This window comes from Sphaeramia orbicularis, chromosome 11 (genome assembly GCF_902148855.1).
Source record: "Sphaeramia orbicularis chromosome 11, fSphaOr1.1, whole genome shotgun sequence".
NCBI lineage: Eukaryota > Metazoa > Chordata > Actinopteri > Kurtiformes > Apogonidae > Sphaeramia > Sphaeramia orbicularis.
The window spans coordinates 3770663-3795405 of NC_043967.1; the positions used below are offsets into that span (position 1 = coordinate 3770663).

The following is a 24743-nucleotide window of genomic DNA, read 5'->3' on the forward strand; positions in this document are numbered from 1 at the left end:
AATGCAAAAATTACACTAAGATATTAACGATCATTTTAGTTCAGGTTCCACATTCAGACCAGTTCAATCTGAAGTGGCTCAGATCAGTAAAATACTCTCATAATAACCTAGAAATACTCACAACACCAATTTTTTCTCTTTCATGCAATTTTCCTGTATTTACACAAAAAAACAACAACTATAATTTCACAAAAATACACGAATAACCTGAACAAATATGAACAACCTGAAATGTCTTAAGAGAAGTCAGTGTAATTGTACTAATATTCTCTGTGTTTGTAGATCCAGATGTGATCTGTACGTTGTAATGAACATGTGTAAATGATAAACTAAGGCAGAATATTGATAAAATTACACTTATTTTTCTTAATTTTTTTTTTAGATTGTTCCTGTTGTTTTAAAGGATAGTTTGGAAATGTAAACATTTTCATAATGGAAGGAAAGGTTGGAGTTGATGTTTCTATATTCTTTTCCTGGTCCGGCCCACTTCAGTCCAAATTAGTGTGAATGTGGCTCCTGAACTAAAATGAGTTTGACACCCATGGACTAGAAAAGCACATGCTCAAATTCTAAAGACATATTTAGAGATGACGACGCGTCCACTTCAGTAGTACTATCATGTTTGTCTTGGGGAAAGACAATGAATCAAATGCCGCTGTCTGTTGGCTGTTTTCATTTGCTCAGATTACGGGACCTAAGTGTTGTCATTAAATATGTCTGTGAAGCTTTTCAGTCATGTGAGTGGTGCTATGTGCTTGTTTGTTTCCTGTTGAAAACCTCTCTGATGGAGGACGGAAAAGCAGGGAAAGTGTTGTTTTATAGCTTCACAGATTGACAGATTGGTCTGTGAGCGTGGACACAACCAGGCCCTGATCAAAACACACTCTACCATGTCACTGGAATGTGTAAACATAAAAATGTTGAAAACCATAAAACAATTGACTGACAACAGAATTCTGACATTACAATATTTACAGTGGTTCTGAAGAAGCAGTTTTGTGTCACATTGGGTCCCATCTGATGCAATCTTTCATTCCACCAGCAGAGGGCGGTCATCAGTGCACGCTGACCACAAACTGGGAGATGATGTTAAAAAAACAAACAAAAACACCAGTGATATGAGCGGATAAAAACTATGACCACAGATGACGTTTAGTGGGTGGACATGATGTTTGATCTGCAGGGCCCAGGATGATACAAGTTGGCATTGATGTCAAATTCATTGCTAATGTGCCTCAAACCAAGAATCATTCTTTCATTCTGATTTGTGTTTTCACAGGTCAGATGTGATAAATCAGTTCAACTGATACCAAATCAGAGGATGACGAGGACACGTCAGACTGTCCGTCCCTCCTAGTCCTTGTGAGTCTTTCTCTTGGGTTGTTCATCAAAGGAGACTCCATACTCATTGACCCTGGTCTTGTCCACTGGATAGAGCCTGAAAGTGAGAACAATAACATTTGCATTATATGTATGTTGAAATCATTCGTTTATTGGGTGGGATTGGGGCAGGATATAGATTACCATCTTTGGTAGAGGTAAATGAGGAACACAACATCGTCTCTGAAACAGGCCAGTCTGTGGGACGTTGGCATGGTGATGATGAAGGCAAACACATCATCGATGAATGTATTGAATGCCTGAGAAACAGAAACAAGAACAAATTCAACTAGGGCTGTGTATTGGCAAGAATCTGGTGATACGATACAAATCACAATACTAGGATCACGATACGATATATCACAATATATCATGATACTGTTAAAAGGCAATTTTTTGTTTGTTTCTTTTTTTTAAATGATTATTTCCTGTAAGAATTGAATTACACCAGAACTATGCACAAATACTAAACACATTTTTATTTGATCACAACAGGATCTAATGCTACATCCCAAAATGTTCCTGTGTTCAAACTTAAATTCTGTTTTACAGACATTACAGTTTAAGATCCTGTTCAAATGTTCATATTCTATTAGTTCAGAACTAACATCAGAACAGTATTTTAGTTCAATCCCAACAAAGGAGGTAACATTATTTACTAAAAGAGTGTTAAATAATAATAAATAAAATAAACAAAAAAGAAAAACAAAAAACAAAAATGAACCTCCACAACATCTGCGTTTGAATAAATACCTAAAAATATCGATACAGAACTTTCACAGTATTGTGAAATGAAATATCGTGATATATTGCAGAACCGATAATTTCTTGCACCCCTAAATTCAACAGTGACATAATGATCAGACATCCACAGGAACTGAAGCCCAGAGCTGGAAAACAGATTCAACAATCTGACGAACTGAGTCTGTGCATCTGAAAACCACCTGAGTGGGAAAACTACAGTCACGGCTTCTTGTGTGGACTGGGCATCAGTTGCTTGTCATAATAAATCCAGGAAGTGTCCTCACCTTGTACATGAAGGCCTTCCAGGGCAGATGGGCCACAGACTTCAGCTGCAGATTCAACAACAGAGGAGAGGAAGAATAAAGGAGGTTCAATGTCTGCGTTCCAGTCAACATCAGCTGTTTTTGTCTGTAGGTTATCAAATGAGACTGAACCTTTTGGTCTAGTTCTGCCTTCCTTAAAATATCTATTCAGGATGAACAGTTTTCAAAACCTATGCCAGACATATAACTTAGATCAGATTTCTAGCACTATCTCCAGCTCCACAGTTACATCTGGAAAGAGATTAAAATAAGTTCAACGGAACCATCAGCACTCACCTCAGTTCAAACTAATGCTTATAAATCAGGGAACAAGGGCATTAGAAATATACATATAAACACGATCTACTCAGGCATCGCAGCTCCAAATAAACATTCAACAATATGCAGAAAACAAAAGTGGGACAAACAGATGAAAATTTAAAAAAACAGAGGAAATGTGGAACATAATACAGGAAACACTAACCTCCTCCACAAACACACTAAGTTGGAGAAACTTTTGCTCCAAAAACATTTCTGATTATTTCATAAACTCTAAACCAGGGGTCAGCAACCCTGGTCCTAGAGAGCCACTGTCCTGCATGTTTTAGGTATATCCCTCTTCCAACACACCTGATTCAAATGATAAGCCAATCATCAAGCTCTGCAGAAGCCTGATAATGACCATCAGGTGTGCTGGAAGAGGGAAACATCTGAAACACGCAGGATAGTGGCTCTCTAGGACCAGGGTTGCTGACCCCTGCTCTAAACAAAAATCTAAACCAGTGGTTCTCTCTTTTCTTGAACAAACACCCCTTTACGTCATCATGAGCCTCCTGCTGCCCCCCCAATGAAAAAAGTTTGTGACAGCGGGTGTTATAGCGCTCTGTAGATATTGCCCCCCCCCCGCCCTTACTTCATCATTATTGTCCTCTTTATTGTCATCCATTCCCCCCCAGAACAAACTGTCGAGCAGGGGGAGCGTAGCTCAATATATGCAATGACGTAACTTATTGTGGAGGACTGGGGGGGGCACGAAAATTTGCCATTGACATAACATGCTGCGTTATTACCTCTGCCAAGGAGGTTATGTTTTTGCCGGCATTGGTTTGTCTGTCTGTGTGTGTGTGTGCGCAAGATAACTCAAAAAGTTACGGACGGATTTGGATGGAAATTTCAAGAAATGTTGATGCTGGCAAAAGGAACAAATGATTAAACTGTGGTGGTGATCGGGGGAGGGGGGGGCACTGATCTGCCTTGGCGGAGGTCTGCGCTCTCTGAGTGCTTTTCTAGTACTGATACTTATACAGACTAACACCCCCCATTTCGGTCTCAGCATCCCCTCTCAAGCTTTGTAGCTCCAAACACTCCCTGACGGTGTCCCAGTGCCACCCCCGTTGGGAAACACTGATCTAGATAAATGGGGACCCCACTGCTGTGCTGGAGGTGCAGTTAAATAACGGTGGTCTAGGCTCATATATTCTGGTCTTGTCTCCTCATCAGGTTGTTTTTAGAGGAAGTGTCCGAAACAACCTCCAAAGCACTAGGCTTTGAGGTACCAAATGTCACGTTTCCACAACATCGACTCAACTCAACCTTTTTGCTTTTCCATTACGAAAAAGGACCTGGAATCTGGTACCCGGAACTAGTTTTTTGGAATCACCTCTTCTGAGGTTCCGGGACTGGGGAGCAGATACTCAGAGGTGACATGTAAACACTGCAGACCACTGATTGGTCAGCGAGTCGTCTCTGTGACCCGCCGTTTTACAAAAAACAGATGTGGAAGTTTACAGTAAATATAACAGTAGGTTAATCCACATGATGACAGCCTGTAAAACTACACCGTGGTCGCAGGAGATTTAGTCTTTGGTGGCAAACGTAAAAATTCAGCATGAGCTTGATGGGACAACACGCAGCGAACAAGTTTATCAGCAACTCTGAGCAGACGACACAGAAGTAACGCGCTGCATCGCTATGACGTCCAGGTACTGTAAAGTGGGTAGTATCCTGTAATGGAAAGGGTCTCCAGGAATAGGACCTGGTACCAGAGTCGAGTTGAGTCGGTTCCATGTAGTGGAAATGCAGCAAAAGATACCTTGGACTTCCCCCCTGGGGATTTAAAGGGGTCACATTTTGCTAAACCCACTTTTCTTAGTCTGTGGTTCTTTTATTTGTGTATTTGGACCCTAATAGTTCAGACAGTTTGAATTTGAACCCTCCAGATGCTGCAAAACTATCTTTAGATTCATTTGGACAAAAATCCAGTGGATTTCTCCAACCTGTTTGAATTCCTGCTTAATTTGTCACGTTTTATAATTAGTTGCATCACGACATTTGCACATATAAAGTCCGGACTTCAGACAAATGTTTCTCAGAGTACGGGGAAATGGGACAGAGCAGCACAGCTGACAACCTGGAGGGGGCGGGGCCTGAAGTGGCTCATATGGATTTAAAGGGCCAGCGCTCCAAACCACATTTCTGGTGTCATTACTCAGAAATAGGTTTGAAGATGGACGTGTGGAATTGAATTAATGAAGAATTCAGACCCAAGCAGAGCATTTACAGTTTATGAAGACCACAAGGAAATGTGGGAAAAGGAAGAATTCCATTTAAAAAAGCAAAATATGACCTTTTAAACAAGAATGATTCATATATTTACTACAGCTCTTCATGGCTGCCAGGCAGAACGCTATCATGACATGCTGGCTTCAAAAACACAGCCCTTCTGTTTACACCTTTATAAATATTGTGACTCAGTTACCTCAGATGGAGCAGATCACTTAGAATCTGAAGCTACAAAAGGACGTATGGGGAGGACATTGGAAAAAGTGGAAAATGTTTGTGATGAACTCACCTTATAGTTGACAAACAGTTGAGGAAGCATGAAGAGGAATCCAAAGGCATAAACACCTGGACAGGTCAAGCACATGTACAATAAGCATTTTCTATGGAATTAAAAACATGGCATTTGGTTTAGTTTTTGAACTTTTCATAAAATGTATTTTGTAGTTAATCATAAAACAGTTTACCATTCACCAAACTGTTGATCAACCACGAGTACCAACTAAAACCAAGAGTAACAACAGAGTCAACAGAAGCAGGAAAAGTCCAGGTCAAAGGTCAGAGCATCAACACTGTCAGATCCATACCTCTTATAGCGCAGGAAGATCAGAGCATACAGAGCTCCTCCAATACACAACGGGTACAGGAGGTAGGAAAGATACTTCATAGCCTGAAGAATAGAACAGTAGAACGTTAATGAGGATCAAATTAAAGAAGTGTCATTATTTCAGACTACATGGTGACAAACTAAGGTCAAGGTATGCATGTTCTGACTTAGATGAGCTGACTCTATAGTGAATCCAATAACAGAACATCAGAACCACAGTGACTACTGCTCCTGTAGAAGGTCTGGTTCTGCTCGGTTCTACTGGACTGTGTTTCCACTGTGAGTCGGCTTCTTACCAGTGTATCGTACTCCTCTGTTCTCCTCTCCGATTCGTCCAACTTTCCAAACTGTTCCACAGAAAAGACAAGAATGACTTGAATTTCACCGTTTTGTAACTGTAGCCAATCCTTGTTTTATTGACCCCCCCTTTGACCCCTGACACTAAATGACATTGAATCCACATTTTTGCAGATTTGGTCTTTTAAAGGCTGTGGTCTTAAACTTTTGATGGGCTGATGAACAGACTATTTCAGTTTGATTGTTTTCAATACATTGCTTACTAAATTTTTTTTTTGGTCTCACTACTATTTCTTCTTTTTGCATTTTAAACTCTACTGATAACCTTCTGAAGGTCCAACAGTGACAAATGTAAATTTATACAATTTTTCAACTGGTCTTAAAATTTTGATCAGGAGTGTATCACCACAGTACTGTGGTAACAAAAGGCTAATAAGTTCATGTACCAGTATCTATGATCAGCTCTAGTACAAATGCTAACATTTGATTGGCTCTGTGGAAATAGACAAACCCATATTTCGTGCTACAGTACTGTGGCAGTAGACACAGACTAATAATAATGGTTGCTATATATTCTTGCTGTACAGGATAGGGGGATAAAAATGGTGTTCCATGGCCCAGATGGCAGCATAAATGATGCTTTCAGTTACACACACTTACCAGGAATCTTGGTTTGCATCCTTTCCAGTAAACCTGAATCTTAAAGGCCTTTTTCACCTTCCATACCTGTAAAAACAAACAGTTTCAAAAACACCGAATATTATACACCAACACAGAAATATTTAAAGGAGTCATATGTAGGTCTGTGGCCAAAACTGGTACCGCAATCACATTTCAAATACTGTAGAGTGATGTCCAAACACTACTGACTCTGACTGGTAGACAGGTGATGGGTGGAGCATCAGACCAAAACACAAAATGACAACATAAACATTTCTTGTGGGCTGACACTTAGCTTTTCAAATGTGAATATTGTGTCTGTACTACTACTGTCAGTGATATCAGTATTTCAAATGAACAGGATTTCTTAATGTCTGGTGACATTCAGGACCATTTTAGGATAACTGGGAACATAACTCTTACATACAGCTCCTTTAAGTGTCATTTTGTTTGACTTACTTCAATGACAGAGCCGATGCCTGCAGGTATAAGGACCAGCAGGCTGGTCTGCTCATCAAACAGGTACAGGAAAATCACTATAGTACTAAAACATCGCCACAGCACTGGAAGAAAAGCACAAACATGACACTGTTATAGTGGGGACGGAAAGTATTCAGACCCCCTTACATTTTTCACCTTGTTGTATTGCAGCCATTTGGTACAATCATTTAAGTAAATTTTTTTCCTCATTAATGCACACATTCACCCCATTTTGACAGAAAAAACAGAATTGTAGACATTTTTGCAGATTTATTAAAGAAAAATTGAAGTATCACTTGGTCAAAAGCTTTGCTCAGTATTCAGTAGATTCACCCTTTGGAGCTAAAACAGCCATGAGTCTTCTTGGGAATGATGCAACATGTTTTTCACACCTGGATTTGGGGATCCTGTGCCATTCCTCCTTGCAGATCCTCTCCAGTTGTGTCAGGTTGGACGGTGGACGTTGGTGGACAGCCATGTTCAGGTCTGTCCACAGATGCTCCACTGGCTTTAACTCTTTAAGTGCCAGACAGTTAAGGGGCTAATACGCCTTAAAAGTGCCACAGAATTTGGCCGTTTTTCAGTATTTCGCGTCGTTTTTATAATATTTGAAGAATCCTGCAGGAAACCGCTCGGTAACATCCGACCAAGGCCGCCTTAATGCACGGGCTAACCAGGGCTGTAGCCCAGGGGCCTACTGACTTAAAGGGCCTATCATTTTTACGTACTCCATAAGCATAAAAACTAACATCGATTTGTAATTTGTCAGTTTTCCTGTCTATCTTTTTATACGTACTGTACGCACGTCTGAAGCTGCATATTGATCCCAATTGGTAAGCCCCAGCCCGTGCAGGTGGAGTTAACAGCCACAGAGGGGGAGAAGGAGGGGGAGACACAGAAGCATCAGGGCGGGGGAGGAGAGCCAGATGAACCTTTCAGCAGTGACCCGGGTCGTTGGGGAAACAACTTTGACCAGCAACAGGTACGCGCATACTGGGTGAAAATGGGACCAGAGACCAGCCAAACTCCAGACACAGTGTGCATCAGAGCGTGTATACAAGCATCAGAGACGGGATTGTTCTAGAACTCATTTCAGCCGCAAACTAAATAACGGAGAGTGTGTTAGTAGAGAATGGCTGTTATTCACCATCAGCAGGCAGTGTGTTTTGTTTTGCATGCAAGATATTTGGTGAGAAAAATGAAAAGTCGGTATTTGCTAATGGGGGATATTCAGATTGGAAACATGCAGGTGATCGCACAGCAGAACACGAAACTGGTGACACCCACAGAAAGGCCATGATCACTTATATCAATCAAGCAGCTGGCCGTGGGACAGTGGACTCAGAACTAAAAAAAACAGTTTGATGAGTGTGAATATTGGACACAGGTTCTACAGAGGGTTGTTGCTGTTGTGAAGTATTTAGCTGAGCATGGGCTAACTTTCAAGAGTGATAGCCACAGGTTTGGAGACACCAACAATGGAAATGATTTGGGCAGTATGGAACTGATCAGCCAGTTTGATCCTTTTTTAAAGGCTCATTTTGAAAAATATGGAAACGCTAGCAGAGGAACTCCATCCAACCTTTCTCTAAATGTGTGTGAGGAATTCATACAGCTGATGGCACAGAAGGTGCTGGATGAAAATATCAGTCGAGTGAAAGTTGCAAAGTATTTTGCTTTCAGTGTGGACCCCACACCAGATATTCCACATCTGGACCCGCTGACTTTCATTCTGTGCTATGTATCGCCAGAGGGCTGTATAGAAGAGCACTTTGTAAAGTTCCTCCCCATTGAAAGCCATACAGGAGAAGCACTTTATCTCCATGTCACTGTCCATGGTGCTGTGTGTGTTTGTGTGAGCTGGGGGAGGGGGGTTGAGTTTATGCCTATGTGCAGGTGCATGGGTTCTCAGGCTTTATAGTTTGATCTGTTGCTGCTGTTAAATAATTGTTTTTCCTGACAGTTGATGGTTGGTGACAATAATTTTTATCATGAAGTCAAACTTCCATCCATCTTGGTTACAATCTACTCGCTGTTGTAGATTACCAAGATATTATATTTTATAATGAGGCTTGGTAATTTTGAAGGATGGGACAGGGGGGCCTACAACACCTCCCTCGGCCCCGGGGCCTACCATTAGGTTAAGGTGGCCCTGCATCCGACCGATTGCTGATTAGATCCAAAACGCACCGGACGCAGCCGATTCATTATTGATCGTAATTTGCATAATTTATAATAATAATAATAATAATAATAATAATCTTTATTTATATAGCACTTTTCATACATTAAAAACTGTAGCACAAAGTGCTTTACATATCAGTTTAAAAATCAGTACCGCCCCCCACCCACACCCACCCACTCACCCGCACACACATACACACACACACACACACACACACACACACACACACACACACATACATGCAAACCCACAAGCTCACACATACTTAAGAAGACTGACTGAGCACGGGTAGACCAGAACAAAAATGTACAAGTCAAAGTAAAACATCAGTTTAGGAGGCGCTGTCTCAGGGAGCCATCCGCACCAGGAGGCAGCCGCCGACCCCGGCGACCAGGCACCAGCAACACAGCCCCGCATCCCAACTAGTGGGAGAGGGCCAACTGGGACCCCCACCCACCAGAAAGGAGCGGACCCCAGTGAGAGAAGGCGCCACAGCCCCCGGAGTCCACAGCCGCCCCCCGGCATGGAGGGCTCCCTCTGATGAAACACCGGAGAATAAGAAACATTAAAAAGATATAAAAATATTATTCGGTCGCGTGACCTCAAATTCCCGTCTGCTTGGTCTCAAAAGGGGGACACAGAAAGAACGTCATCGAAATGTGAGACAGAAATGGGGGTGGATGGTTTGTTTGTACACAAATGTGGCGTGTTCTCCAAAGTCGATTTAATCGGCCCATGGCACTGAAAGTGTTAAGGCAGGGCTGTGGCTGGGCCATTCAACAACAGTCGCAGAGTTGTTCTGAAGCTACTCCATTATCTGAGCTGTGTGCTTAGGGTTATGGTCTTGGTGGAAGGTGAACCTTGGACCCAGTCTGAGGTCCAGAACACTCTGGGACAGGTTTGGGTCCAGGATGTCTCTGTATGTGGCCGCATTCATCTTTCCTTCAATGTCATCCAGTCGTCCTGTCCCTGCAGCTGAAAACCCCCCCCACACCCCCCATTTCCTCCATACATACTGCTGAGGATTAAGGCCAAACAGGTCCTTCTGGGTCTCATCAGACCAGAGGATTTTATTTCCCATAGTCTGGGAGTCCTTCATGTGGTTCTGGTCCAACTCTATGTGGGCTTTTATGGGTCTTCTACTGAGGAGAGGCTTTCATTGGGCCACTCTGCCACAAAGCCCCAATTGGTGGTGGTGGTGGTGGGGGGGTGCAGTGATGGTGGACCTTCTACAATGTTCTTCCATCTTCCCACTGCATCTGTGGAGCTCAGCCACAGTGATCTTTGGTTCTTCTGGACCTCTCTCACCAAGGCTCTTCTCCCCCTATAGCTCAGTTTGGTGGACGTCCAGCTCTAGACAGAGTTCTGGTGGTCTTAAACCTCTTCCATTGAAGGATTCTGGAGGCCACTGTGCTCTGAGGAACCTTCAGTGCAGCAGACATTCTTCTGTAACCTCGTCCAGATCTGGGCCTTTTCCACAGTTCTGTCTGTGAGCTCTGGGGAAGGTTCTGTGGACCTCCTGATTCTCATTGGCTCTGACATACACTGTGAGCTGTAAGGTCTTCTATAAAAGGTGTGAACCTTTAATAATCAAGTCCAATCAGTTTAATTCAACACAGCTGGACTCCAATGAAAGTGGAGAACCATCTCAAGGATGATCAGAAGAAATGGACCAGAGTTAAATATACGAGTGTCACAGCGAAGGCTCTGAATACTTATGGCCATGGGATATTTCAGTTTTCCTTTTTTAACAAATCTGCAAAAATGTCTACAATTCAGTTTTTTCCGTCAAAAGGCGGTAAATGTGTGAACATTTATGAGGAAAAAGAAAATGAACTTAAATGATTTTAGCAAATGGCTGCAATATAACCAAGAGAAAACATTTAAGGGGTCTGAATACTTTCCATACCCACTGTATTTGGCATTAAGGCTTCATAGAAAGAAGAAAGGAGCCAAACAAACAAAGAAACAATAGACCATGGCAGCGGTTGGTCTGGATGAGCTGACTCAGACTCTGCTACAACAGCAGATTGATGGCTGGTTCCTTGTAAATTCACTTGTTCCAGGGTTGTTTTTTTAAGTTGCGTTCATTACAGTCTGACAGTTCTACACTGTGTTGGACAAGGTCTGCTGAACCAGTCACAAGACATTTACAGCACACACTTAAATCTACAGATGTGTCCCATCTGTTTTACATTTGTTCTGTCTCTTCTCATCATGTCTGTCTGACTAATGCTGTATGCTCTCAGTGTAAATGACTTACCTGCTTTACTGGACATTCCCACCATGCTTTTCTTCTTTTTCCAAAAGCTGATATCATTCTTAAAGGCCAGGAAGTCAAAGAGGAGCTGAAAAAGTCACAACATTTTCTCTTGAAATTCTTAAATACTTCCATATTCTTAAATGTTCCATTTCAGGGACTAAGGCTCCGTTCACACAGTAGGTCTTAATGCACAGTTTGGATTTTTGTGTGAAATCTGATTTTCTTTTATGTGCTCATTCATATTCCACATTAAATGTGACTTCTATCAGTCTTGAGTCTGAACTGAATGTGAGCCTGAAGTGACCCTCATGCACTAAAGAGGTCCTGACGGAATATGTGACCACGCAGACACACACTGGGTTTACAGAAGGAAATATGTTTTCCTCCGCTCCTCCTGGGACGCAGAATTGTGATGTTTGTCACATTTCAATGATATAAAGGTTGGATAAATGCGACCTGGCCGTTCAGACTGAAGTCACATTGGAAAATATCAGATACGTATCAGATTTAGAACCACATATGAAAGTGGTCTGGGTCAGATTTAGGACCACATATGAAAGTGGTCTGGGTCAGATTAGTGCTGTTCAAACTGTAACAGATCAGATACAGGTCACATATGGACACAAAAATCAGATTTGGGACATATTTGGCTGTAGTCTGAACAGAGCCTTAAGTGGGGTACACGTAAGGATTTTCTAAATCTGAAGACATTTTTTATCTGTTACAGACCCCACACATGAAGATAAAAAAAATCAGGCATTGAACAGTTTTGATCGTGCTCTATGTGGTGTCCTCCGATTATCTCAACACAGAACAACACACACATAATGATCCTGTCCCACCACCCATCTAGAATCTAGTCCTCCAAGCCAGAAATTTGGCGTGATCAAATGTGATCCAACAACAACAAAAAAGAAGAAACATAGCATGACTGAGGAACAGAGTCCTGAATCGGGTTGGGTAACCCCCCCCTCCAAAAAAAAAAGGGTCGGGTAATCTGCAAAAGCAAGTGGGGATGGGTGAAAAAATGAGAGAAGAATTTTCACAGTACAGGCCCGAATAAAATTAAATGAAATGTGGGTGGGTAGCAGGCAAGGAAGTGCAAAAATAAAAATTCATGGCTGAAAATAATTGTCAGGACATTTAATGATGATGTTCATCTAATCTGACCATGGTTGAGCTACATCTGGTTTTATTTTGAAGTGACCTTCACATCTGTTTACATCCACCCACAGATGTCATTGAGCAGCACATGTTAGAGATTTAATGACGGCGTGTGTTTTAGGCAAAAATTAAGCCCTTAAAAGTCAGTTATGTGTAGAAAATGTGTTTAATCATGGGTGGGGTCAGGTTGCAGGTCTAATGTACATGGGTACGGGTGGGTGTGGGTTTGGAAAAGTGGACCCGTGCAAGACTCTGCTCTGGAGTTGTCAGCTTTCCCCACACACGAAAATTCATTGTAAATATTGAACAAGTTTAATATTTATGATTATCAGCCCCGACCCGTTTCAGAGCCAATTACTGGGACAAATTCACTCTTACACACCTCAGACCACAGGAGAATCTGATAGGATAAACTTATAAGACAGAAGATAATCTGGGGTTTGCTGTCCTTGGTTGGGAAGGGGGAAAATCAGGACAAAAACAGCCCGATTATCTTTAGGTGTGTACCCTGCCTTAGACAGTCCAACTCAGTGTTCACTGTTTACATTCTTTCATTCAACACAGACACAAACCACAATTATAAAAAAAAAGGACAAACTGCAGTTGAGTAACTAATGTACTAAACGTATGAATGGACTGAGACCTCTTTTTGTAACTGGTTCTAATGAAGTGTTTGTACTAATTCTGACCCAGGATCAGCTGTTCTACTGATGTGGAATCAGACTCACATGGAAGGCAGCGACAAAAAAGGTCAGAGCCAAGAAGTACAGGTTGGTATCCACAAAGATCCCTTTAATCTCATCAGCATCCTTCTCTGTGAAACCTACAAAACAAAAACAAGCATAGAAAACCAACATTAGATGGTGTGGTTTCTACTCAAAGGTCTGTCTAGAATCTGGACTGGGACAGAAGGAGGAACGTGCCAAACTGCTGAAGGGAGTAAACGGCATCCTGCATGTGGATCCAGAAGCGCATCCTCCCCAAAGAGATGGAGTCGTAGGAGATGGTAAGAGGCAGCTCCGTGGACGTACTGTTGATTTCCTAAACACACACACAAAATAAAACAAAATTCATTAACACCAAAACAACTGTCATATCATGAAAACACAGGTCAAACATAGGTCTTTTTGAGGTATTATCTTCTAAATCTAAGGTCAGATTTATGGAACAGTAAACATGAATGTGAGGCCAAATTCCAGAAAAGTACCAGTGGGCGTGTCCAGGTCTACAGCTGATCCACTAACATCATACACACTAATGTATGAAGTTTGCATGTTGATGCCAACTTAACACTTTTGTTACTAGATTTATCAACTTTTCAGACTTCTTCTTTTTTCCTAAAAGCAGAAACAAATGTAGTTTCTTTTAAAATTTGCTTGTAAACTTTGATCATCTTTTGTAAAGTGACTCAAACCCTAAAACACACCCATTTTCCTGTAAATGACACCAGATGATTTCCTGTGCCCCAGTCGTATAAACCCACGGTCTGTCTGTAGTCGGAAAAGTCACTGTTTCACATTTAAACCCTTTGTTGGTATATTTAGTGCTTTTTCAGGTCCCTCTAGAGACTCTTTATCCAAAAAGCCACTAGTGACAAATCCATCCCCTTTTAGTGGTGTTATCGGAGACTGATGTGAAAACATGTAGGAGGAAGAGGTGGAGGTGGAGGAGGAGGAAGAGGAAGAGGAGAATGCATTTGAAATCCACAGTAAGGTCAGTGTGTCTAATGTCAAATCAATCCTCACCACCAGGTCCTTCACTCGGTTGCTGAGCTCATCAACAAACAGCAGAGGTAGATACACCATCTTCTTACCATTTTGGAATCTGAAAAAGAAAATACGGAAATTAAAATAATACACAAATATTAGGCTGGGTGACATAACAAAGACACCGAGATAAGAGGAGTCATTTTGACGAAACTACTGAAGCCACAGGGATGAGTCTGATTCAGATATGCAGTAATGTATACAAAGGTAATAAGAATCATAATTTTTATTTATATATTAAGCCTGTAACGTTACACAAAACTTTCGGTTCGGTACGTTTTCGGTTGTGAAAGCCACGGCCCATTTTTTCTTGGTTCGGTACGGGAAGAAAGAAAACCTCTCTCTAAATGTCTTTAATACATTTATTATGAATTTTTGAACATTTTTCCCCAAATTTTTGGAGACAATAGAATATAGAAAAACAGGAATAATATAATTCTGCTGCTATAAATCAAATAGAAAATAAAATGAATAAAATATTACTAAATGTATTTTAAACATTAGTATTGCACTTTTCCCTGAAAGGTAGTTTTGAACAAACAACAAAAATGTAATCACAGTTCTGTCAGTTCACATTCTGCAGAAAAATAACAACAAAAAAATTCCAAAGGAAGTGCAACATTAAGAAAAGGGTAAACTGGTATTCTGTTAAAACAAACTGAAGAGAAACACTGACAACTAAGGCCGTATACGGGCTCATAAGTGGTTAACATGATTATAAAAAAATAAGTGGTTAACATGTCAGCTATGTAGCTAGGGGTCAGGCCCAGTCGGTTTTAAAAGTGATCAGTAAACAAACATCTACCAGCTCTAAAAGATGGAGGAAATTTGGGTGGAAAAGCCTGATCCAATTCTTTATTATACCACATGTCACTACTAAAGTAAAGGGACATCAAAAATATTGTTGGAGACAGTGTGGGCACGCAATTGCTAATCACTCTCACATTTTCTGGACTTGTATAAAATTGAAGTCTTTCTGGGAAAGGCTTTTTGAAACAATTGAGGGTATTATAACCTTCACAATTCCTAAGGACCCCAAATTCCTTTTGCTGGGACTGCTACCTGGAAATGTATTAGAGACAGAAGACAAATACCTCATTAAAATTCTTATAACTGCTTCCAAAAAGGCCATTACAAGGAACTGGTTCGAAAAGGACGCACCTCGTGAGGATCAGTGGCTAGCTATAATAGAGGAAATATTCTCCATGGAAAGACTAACTTACTACCTACGACTCAAGGACCATAACTTCATGAAGTGCTGGAGAAAATGGCTGGACTATAAACAAAACAATGCTCAGTCACTGCTGTCTGTGATTTAAATATTTTCTGTTCAACCAGTGACCCCAGGTTTGTGTGTTGTATTGTCTGTTTGTTGATTAAACAAATAAAAACTAAAAAAGCACTTTGAGAGCGCAGACCTCCACCAAGGCAGATCAGTGACACCCCCCCCCCCTCTCCCCCGATCACCACCAAAATTTAATCATTTGTTCCTTGTGCCAGTATCAACATTTCCTGAAATTTATCCAAATCCATCCATACGTTTTTGAGTTATCTTGCACATGGACAGACAGACAGACAAACAAACCAACACTGGCAAAAACATAACATCCGTGGCGGAGGTAATAAAGTATAAAAAGAAAAAAAGAAAAAAGTGATCAGAAAATCTTAAAATCAATTCTAAACAATTCTGAAACACACATGAAGCCACTGGAGTGAATCCAGGACTGGGCTGATGTGACAACGTCTGCTCAAACCAGTGAGAAGGTAAACTGGGAAAAGTCATCTCCTTCATAACTCTAGGAACAGTTCTGAACATGAAGCATGGTCAGTCTGGGACACTGACATGGTAAGAGAGGTCAGATCAAAACTGGATTTAGGCCCTTTTTATTTGAAGGGTCACAGAATAACGGAGATTTAATATAAATCCTACAGAAGGGGGTAACAAAGACATGAAGAGGAAATCAAGAGGCTTCGACTGAATGAGCAAAAATACCCTCCCCCTCATAGCCATATTGATTTAAATGAATTCATATAAACTCAAACAGATAGTAATTGATACAAATACATTATTACCTCCGCCAAGGAGGTTATGTTTTTGTTGCCATTGGTTTGTCTGTCGGTCTGTCTGTCCATGTGCAAGATAACTCAAAAACTTATGGATGGATTTGGATGAAAATTTCAAGAAATGTTGATACTGCAACAGGAACAAATGATTAAATTTTGGTGGTGATCGAAGATGGGGGGGTGGGGGGGCCATGGGGGCCATGGGGGCCCACTGATCTGCCTTGGCAGAGGTCTACACTCTCCGAGTGCTTTTCTAGAAAAGACAGCGCAGACCTCTGCCAAGGCAGATCAGTGGGCCCCCACTCATCCCTGATCACCACCAAAATTTAATCATTTGTTCCTTGTGCCAGTATCAATATTTCCTGAAATTTTCATCCAAATCCGGGGCACTGATCTGCCTTGGCAGAGGTCTGCGCTCTCCGAGTGCTTCTAGTTACAAATATTAAATTATTTATTATTTACTCGTATTGTGTCTGCCTCCGCCGCTACCGCTGCCACCACCGCCATAACAATACTAGCAAATTAGACCACTGGTATTATTATTATATATTTTTGTATTATTACTACAATTATTATTTTCCCCCTCTCTCTTTCATTCCCAGTCCCCTCTTCCCTTTTCCCTATCGCCCCTAATCAAGCTATATTGTTTAGTTGCTCTTTACATTTATGATCTTTTTCATTGTAATATTATGATATTGTCATTGTTGTTTGTTGTTGTTGTTTTTTGTTTATTTGTTTGATTTTCCCTTTGTTTAAGTGTTGTTGCTGTTTTTTCTGTCCACAATGTCTTGTTAACTATCACTAATAAAAAAAAAAGTGAATGGGCAAAAATAACTGTCATAAAAATGGACATGTCCTTGAATTTAAAGTTTTATTTCTTCTTTTTTGCTTACTTTTTAGTAGGTCGTACATGAGTAGACCCCTCCCCCTTTACCTTACCTTACCTTATGTATAAACACACACCACTGAATCCAAACTACAGTATACTGTACGACCCATGTTCCAGATGCTTGGACTGTGTGTTTGTGTTTGGCGTGTGCTCTCTTACACTCGGAGGTATCTGTGGACATCACTGGGCAGATATTCTCTGTCAAACACGAAGTGATCGCCCACTATGTTGAGTGTCAGTTGCGAACGCCAGTGGGAAACTGGGTGAGCCGACAAGGACGTGGGTCCGGTTCCTCCCTTGGTGTCAGGGTTCCTCTCGTGCTGTTGGCCTGTTTGTTTCTGACCCTGGAACACAGGAAACAGTTTAAACTGTACAATCAGAAGAAATGAAGAAACACCTTCACATTCATGTTCCTGCTGTGACTCCTCTGTGGGGTTAGACTGGTGTCCAAACATTCATGTTCATCAGACACATCTGTGTGCATATTAGTCTGCAGTTCTGGAAAAAATAAATATGCATAAACTGTTGAATGAGTTCAGTCCTACATTAAATGTATTGTATGTATTTGATCAGAATATGAATGAATAAGTTTGGACAGAATTACAAACAGGAAATCCAACTGTACCATTGTTCTTTCTCCATCACCTACATCTACTACATCTACATCTACTTTTGACAGTTCTAGTTCAGTTTTCTGTGCATCAGCTGCATCCATGTGTCTCCCCCTACGTCCCCCCTTCTCCCCCAGTCTCTCTCTCTCTCTATCGCGCTCTCTTTTCTCCTCCTTTACTCTCTCTCTTTTTCCCCAACTGGTCCTGTCAGTCGTCCATCCTCCAGGAGTCTGGTTCTGCTCCAGGTTTCTGCTGTTAAAGGTACTTTTTCCTTCCACTGTCTCCAGTCACTAGTGTTTGCTCCTGGAGGATTCTGTTGGGTTTCTGTAAATTGGCTTAGAGTCTGGTTTCAACCAGCTCTATATGTAAAGTGTCATGAGATAACTTTTGTTATGATTTGGCGCTATATAAATAAATCTTGATTGATTGATTGATTGATTGGCTGACTGATTGATTGATTGATCATGAATTTGAATTCACCAACGTGACTCTACTGTCCAAAATCTGTCCCCACGTCACAGACATTATTTCTGGAGCAGAGGATCCATGGATTCACAGACTGACCATGAGTTCAGGTTCCTTCTCCATGGTCACAACTAGGGACTAATGGTTGGACCTGGTTTGGTTCAATGACTTGGTCGTCCATCTTGGACAGTGATCCTGCCTGATCTGGACCTGATCTGGAACCTGAACTCATGGTCAGTCTGTGAATCCATGGATCCTCTGCTCCAGAAATAATGTCTGTGAAGTGGGAACAGATTTTGGACAGTAGAGTCACGTTGGTGAATTCATATTTGTGATGGAGAAAGAACAATGGTACAGTTGGATTTCCTGTTTGTAATTCTGTCTAAACTTATTCGTTCATATTCTGATCAAATACACACAATACATTTAATGTACGACTGAACTCATTTAACAGTTTACACAGATTTATTTTTGTCCAACTACAGACTAATATGAACACATATCTGTCTGATGAACATGAATATTTGGACTGACTCTTAATCCCATACTCTTCCAACACTGACCTGTGTGTGATCATCTCCAGATATCAGCGATATCTCTGGGGGTTTGGGGACCATGTATGTGGTGAGCTGAGCCACCAGGTGCACCTGTCTGGGATCCTGCCATGGAGTCACACCAGCTTGATGGACGAATATCAGTGCATATAAAGTCCCATTGTTACGAGTTTTCTTCGGAATGGAAACATTTACTATCCTGGAAAGAGAAAAAAGAAACAAGCAAAAGGAAAGAAGATGAACATTTTATTATTATTATTATTATTATTATTATTATTATTATTATTATTATTATTAAGTTTATGACATAGAGGCATATACAGTGTCACAGCATTTTGAGGAAATTATCATTTGCAGTGTTCTTTTTGAGACGGGCATTTAAGAGATGTAGAAGTTAAGACAGTGAGTGAAGAAACAAAAATATAATAAAACAAAAAAGTTACAAAACTTGCAAAACAAGTTGAAACTCCATATTTTTACATTACAGCAGACGGTGGGGGGGGGCTTCCAGTTTTCCCGCCCCCAGCTGTGATGCCGTTGCCGACTGTATCTATAGAAATCATCCATTAACATGTAAAAACCAGGGACTATACTATTTCAGCAGTAAACCAAGAGTGGCTGTGTATTAAAGTTTCAGCTATCCAGCAGTAATTCAAATCTTCAAATTCAATTAAATTCAGCGGTAAGCACAGAAACGATGAATTTTCCTCATTCAATCATGTAAAAAAAAAAAAAAGTCCAATTAACCTCTCAAACTTGGTGTTGACGTCAAAGTTTTCTTCTTTGTGGATCAGGGTATGCCCACCTTCTGCATTGCGCCGCAGTGAAGAGTAGATACTCATCTAATACATGGAAATAATACAGCATTTTAAGGAGAGAAAACAGAGGAAAAATGGACGTACTCATGGGAAAGACTGGCTGACTGACATTACTGACCTGCAGTTTTGGGTTTCCTGCCAGAAAGGGTGTGATGCAGTTGTCAACCTTGGGATTATCGCAGGGTTTTGTGTACACGATCCCATACATTACCCAGCAGGTGTGCAGCACGTACACCACAAACATCCCCACGATCAGGGTAGTGAAGGATGTTTTTAGGAACATGCTGATGCTAGTGTGTTCACTTTACGTCGTCTCCGTTGGTTAGCTGAGGGGTCGAGCCATATGTCTGCAAAAGAGAAGTTAGGAACTGAGAACGACTACACGTCCATTTCCAACTCACAGATGTTGTGTTATAAGATGCTGAAACAACTTTCCCTCTGATGGGAAAACCTTCATTAGATTTTTGAAAAACTGGATAGAGGGTGTTTTTATATTGAGGTAGAAGAACTGGCAGCTGACTGGTTTAGACCCTGACTCTATCAAAGGTACATGGGCAGAGTCAAGGGAAGGTAAACATCTGGTCAAAAAAATTTAATTACAAGTGTTCAGAGAACGCAAGCACCCCGAACGGTGTGCATGTGTGGATCAACTATTTCTTTTTAAATTAAACTGTTTCAAGGTTGTTCCATACAGCAGAAAAAGTTGAAGCTTGGTACCAGTCATGTGTATGTCAAATTATATTCAATTCCAATCAATATTTGTTGAGTTCTAATTTTAAATGTGTGGTAAATGGGATTTTCAATGTTAAATGTAAATGTCCACAGAGTCCACATTCCACAGTGGATGTGGACAATTTAGTTCCAGATACAAGATATTGTTCTAAGCTACAGGTGGATCAAATTGGAGGCTAATCGGAGTTGTTTTGAATTTTTTATGAATTTTGGAAAATTGCTCAATGATGAGAGATAGGAAAATTGTAGATTTTGTGACCTTGCTGTGACCTTGAACTTTGGCCTACTTGGCCCAAAATTTAATGGGTTGGTCCCAGGGCCTAGGCCTATCTGTGGGGACAATTTGGGAAAGATGGCTGGAATAGTTTTTCCGTAAAGTTGCTAACAAACAAACTAACACACAAACAAACACACACACACACAAACACACAAAGAAAAGTATCCTGGCGGAGGTAAAAATCTACACCAAACTTATATTTTTGGGTTGGTAATTACTTATATTTTCAGGAAAATGTATTTGAAATGAGAAAAAAATTTGTGAAAAAAAACAAACAAAATTGAGTAGTTTTGTGAGTTCGAATGTTTGTAAAGTGACCCAGTTTAGTGCCGTCATTCTGGGCTCATTTTATAAACTCTATAAATAAACTACATTTATTCCAAATACATTGATATTTGACTATTATATTATTTATGTCATATTCTAAACAGTGTTTAACATAAATAAATGCATATATCTATGCAAAATATATTTGAATACAATGTTAATATTATTTGTATGTTGTAAATATTGTAAATAAATGTATATGATATCGAGAATTGAAATAAACATGTTGAATTTTATGTTTCCTTTTGTTGTCCATCTGTGACGCTGACAGTTGTCTAAACTCTTTCTATTTAGGTTTGATCTAAAAAAAATTTCCTCTAACCAATTATTGGGTTGTAAAATAGAGGGTTTAAGGTAAATACTGAATACATTTGAGGATGAAAATGTCAGAGGAACTTCACTTTGGAGAACTGTGGAATTCTGGAAAAAATTGACGTTCATTTTTTATCCATCTGTGATGCAGTAGTTTTTGATATTTTTCATTTAAAAATATTTAAACTACATTTTGCCCTTTGAGTCTGTTTCTGATGGTATTTAGATCTTTACAAGTATGTGGAATATTTGTCTGGAACTGGTCTGGTTCAACAGTTATGATTTGAAAATTAGTGGGCAGTCCATCTGTGACACCCTTGACCTCACCCACACGGCTCATTTCACAGTCGGGTGGAACTGAGACACGAACAACAAATGCAATGACAAACACACAAAAACACTTCAAATGGAAAAGGCCTGATGTGCCACAGAGAACAAACACACCTCCTGGGTTTGTGTAAAATGTTACATCTACATTTACGTAGTTTACTGGTTGTCATTACTTAACTGTGTTATGTTTCCAGTCAATTCAATGAATGCAGGTCAGTGTAGTTTATTACCTTCATAACTAGAAACTAAGTGAGGTCTAGGTTAGTCATCCAGCTTTCAGCACACAATGACAAAACCATTCCTCTGTGGACCGTACTTTGTGAAAATGTTATAAAAAAAAATTCAAGGGACTCTAGATTTTTAACCCTTACAGACCTACAACTATTTCTGCAACAACTTTCCAATGATTTTTTTTCTCTTTCCCAATATATTATATTAGATTATATTACATTATATTAAATGACTGTGGCTCAGGAGGTCATCTGATAACCAGAGGGTTGGCAGTTCAAATCCCACTCTGTCCTAGTCATGTGCCGTTGTGTCCTTGGGCAGGACACTTCAGCTTGCCTCCAGTGCTACTCACACTGGTGTATGAATGCATATGAATGTTTGGTAATGGTAATTCACTGATCATGTAGATGTTCATAAAAGTTCAGTTGAAACTCAAAGGTTATTAGACTCAAATCATTTAAAGATATGAGGAACAAGCGACTTTTTCAACAAAATCTGTCATTAACTGAATGTAAACCCAGTGTGTCCATCCACTGTCATTGATCCAACTCCATGGGTTTTACTGGTGAATCAATGCTGGAGAAGATGACTGTGTTTCCACGGTAACTACAGAGCCTCTGAACGTCCAAATGGGTCATATCTGATGACCATGAAAAGATGAAGAACTGTATTTAACTCCAATTATTGACATGGATTGATAGGATTAGAGGATCAACAGGAATTAAACAGTTTAGATCAGTAGATGGTTTAGGTCAGCTATTGATGTTTGGATTAATGTGTAGGTTAAATCATAGAATATTTAACACATAAACTATGTAAACTTAAATAAATTAATTAAATGTTGAAATATATTGTGTTTTATGTGATAATGTATTAAAAATAGAATAGATAGATTGCATTGATTACCATACCACAATATTAAATGACCTAGTAATAAGAATAATTCCCATTCCATGGTCTAGCACTAGTGTTGGAGTGTTTTCCCTTGGATGACATAATAATGGATAAAGACACATTCACATTTGTACTGGAGTGCTTCTATGAAACTGGTTTAAAAACAAGACAGAGGGTTAAAATTCAAACCAGATGTAGACTAATGTTATTAAATAAATTTGGAAGCACTTTGGGTCTATTTTAAAAAGAAATACTGAGAAAAAAGAGAAACTATTTTTAGATAAAACACATTTTTATATTATTTTACATTATTTCTTATACAAAAATCCACATGTAACACGGTCAAAAGGACACGAAAATTACGCAATACTATTTTTGGAATATCTTTTTATTTTGTCACAGGTGCATTTTGGGAATTGGATTAATTATTCAGGGTAAAGTGTTTCACAAAAATAACCGCTGTTGCAAAATCATTCGCAATTTATATGCTTTTAAATGTTCAGGTTCTGTATGTAACAGCAGTGGACACGATGGGTTCTACACCAAACCTGGAATGAGACTGAGACTGATGAAAAACCCACATGTGTGGATTAGAAAAACCACGAGGATCCACACATTGAACACAGTGCCTTTATTTAGAGTCTATAGAAGACCATTTACACGTTTTCACATCTAATGCACTGACACCTAGGGAGATTTAATGTCCATATTTGGGTCCTATTTCTGGACCCATTAATTAATCAAAAATGCATTAATTATGGGATGGATCAGAACAAGAGGAGAATTATTTTTTGCATTTATCTGAGGTCACCATTAGGTCCATCCTGGAGGGAAATATGTCTACATTTACCTTTAATTATTGGGTCTAAAAAGATGGAACAGTGACAGATACTAAAATAAACCCAGTTTCAGAGAAGCACCCATAATATCCTGCAGGAACTAAAGGAATAAAAAAGCTTTGCAGCTCAAGTCAGAAACAGCAGGTGTACAGACTATGGGATTTTTTTTCGTGCCGATATCGTAGGCCGGTGCATTACAGATTTTGGGAAGAAAAAATAAAATCAATTCCAGTTTTTAAATAATGTTTGTTTTTGGCTGGAAACTCTTCAGTGACTATAATAAACACGGTATTAGCTCAAACTGGCCCAAAGCCCCTGATGTTTGGGTCAAAACAGTCAAACATTTCAGTTCAGCATCTGTAATTCTGAATAATTCTACCTGTACTTATTCTGTACCACATCTGGGACATCTTCTAACCCTGGAGTAAATAAGCTGACGTCAACCTTAAACGTACCGGTGTTGGATGTGTCGGTCTGTGGGTGACAGGACACCGTCTGCTCCAGCGGACACAGCTCTGTCCATTTACTTCCCTGGACTCAAACACCTGCTCATGGCTCCTTCACAACACTTCACCGCTTATGGACCCAACACATCTGCCCTCCGGTCAGCTGTCTGCACTATTCTGATGGAAACTACACAGATATTTGATGATAACGTGGGGTGCATCTACACTTCCGCCATTTGTTTCCGGGTTCTTCTTCTTCTTCGCTCATTTAATTGGTGGATTAGAACCAACGTTAAAAGGTGCATACCGCCACCTACTGTACCGGAGTGTGCACAGCAGGGTTCATGACTCCAGCTTACAATCTAGATAACAACAACAACAACAACAACAACAATAATAATAATAATAATAATAATAATAATAATAATAATAATTGAGGTAAAGCTATAAATATCATCAGTATCAACATAGTACTATATACATTAGAACAGTGTTTTCAGCCTTGGGGTCTGGAATTCAAATGGGGTCACCTGAAATTTCTAGTAAT

At 40.0% G+C, this 24743-nt stretch overlaps 1 protein-coding gene across 1 annotated transcript; it reads right to left on the bottom strand.

Moving 5' to 3' along the window:
* Positions 1-317: 317 nt before the first annotated feature.
* On the bottom strand, positions 318-24440 carry clptm1l (CLPTM1 like). Its single transcript, XM_030147479.1, has 18 exons — positions 24206-24440; positions 19927-20155; positions 19738-19832; positions 19000-19189; positions 17520-17704; positions 14387-14465; positions 13565-13682; positions 13370-13464; positions 11478-11562; positions 7009-7112; positions 6550-6615; positions 5889-5939; positions 5573-5655; positions 5453-5487; positions 5278-5333; positions 2409-2453; positions 1525-1640; positions 318-1438 (listed from the first exon to the last, which is right to left on the bottom strand). The coding sequence occupies exons 2-18, from the start codon at positions 20089-20091 to the stop codon at positions 1354-1356; spliced, it is 1653 nt and encodes a 550-aa protein (XP_030003339.1). The 5' UTR covers positions 20092-20155; positions 24206-24440; the 3' UTR covers positions 318-1353.
* Between the last annotated feature and the right edge of the window lie 303 nt (positions 24441-24743).

Coding starts and splice junctions, on each gene's coding strand:
- clptm1l (XM_030147479.1), bottom strand. CDS start 20,091: ATGTTCCTAAAAACATCCTTCACTACCCTGATCGTGGGGATGTTTGTG. Junction 11,563..13,369: donor TTTTTGTCGCTGCCTTCCAT/GTGAGTCTGATT, acceptor TGACTTTTTCAG/CTCCTCTTTGACTTCCTGGC. Junction 5,488..5,572: donor ATCTTCCTGCGCTATAAGAG/GTATGGATCTGA, acceptor TCTTGGTTTTAG/TTGGTACTCGTGGTTGATCA.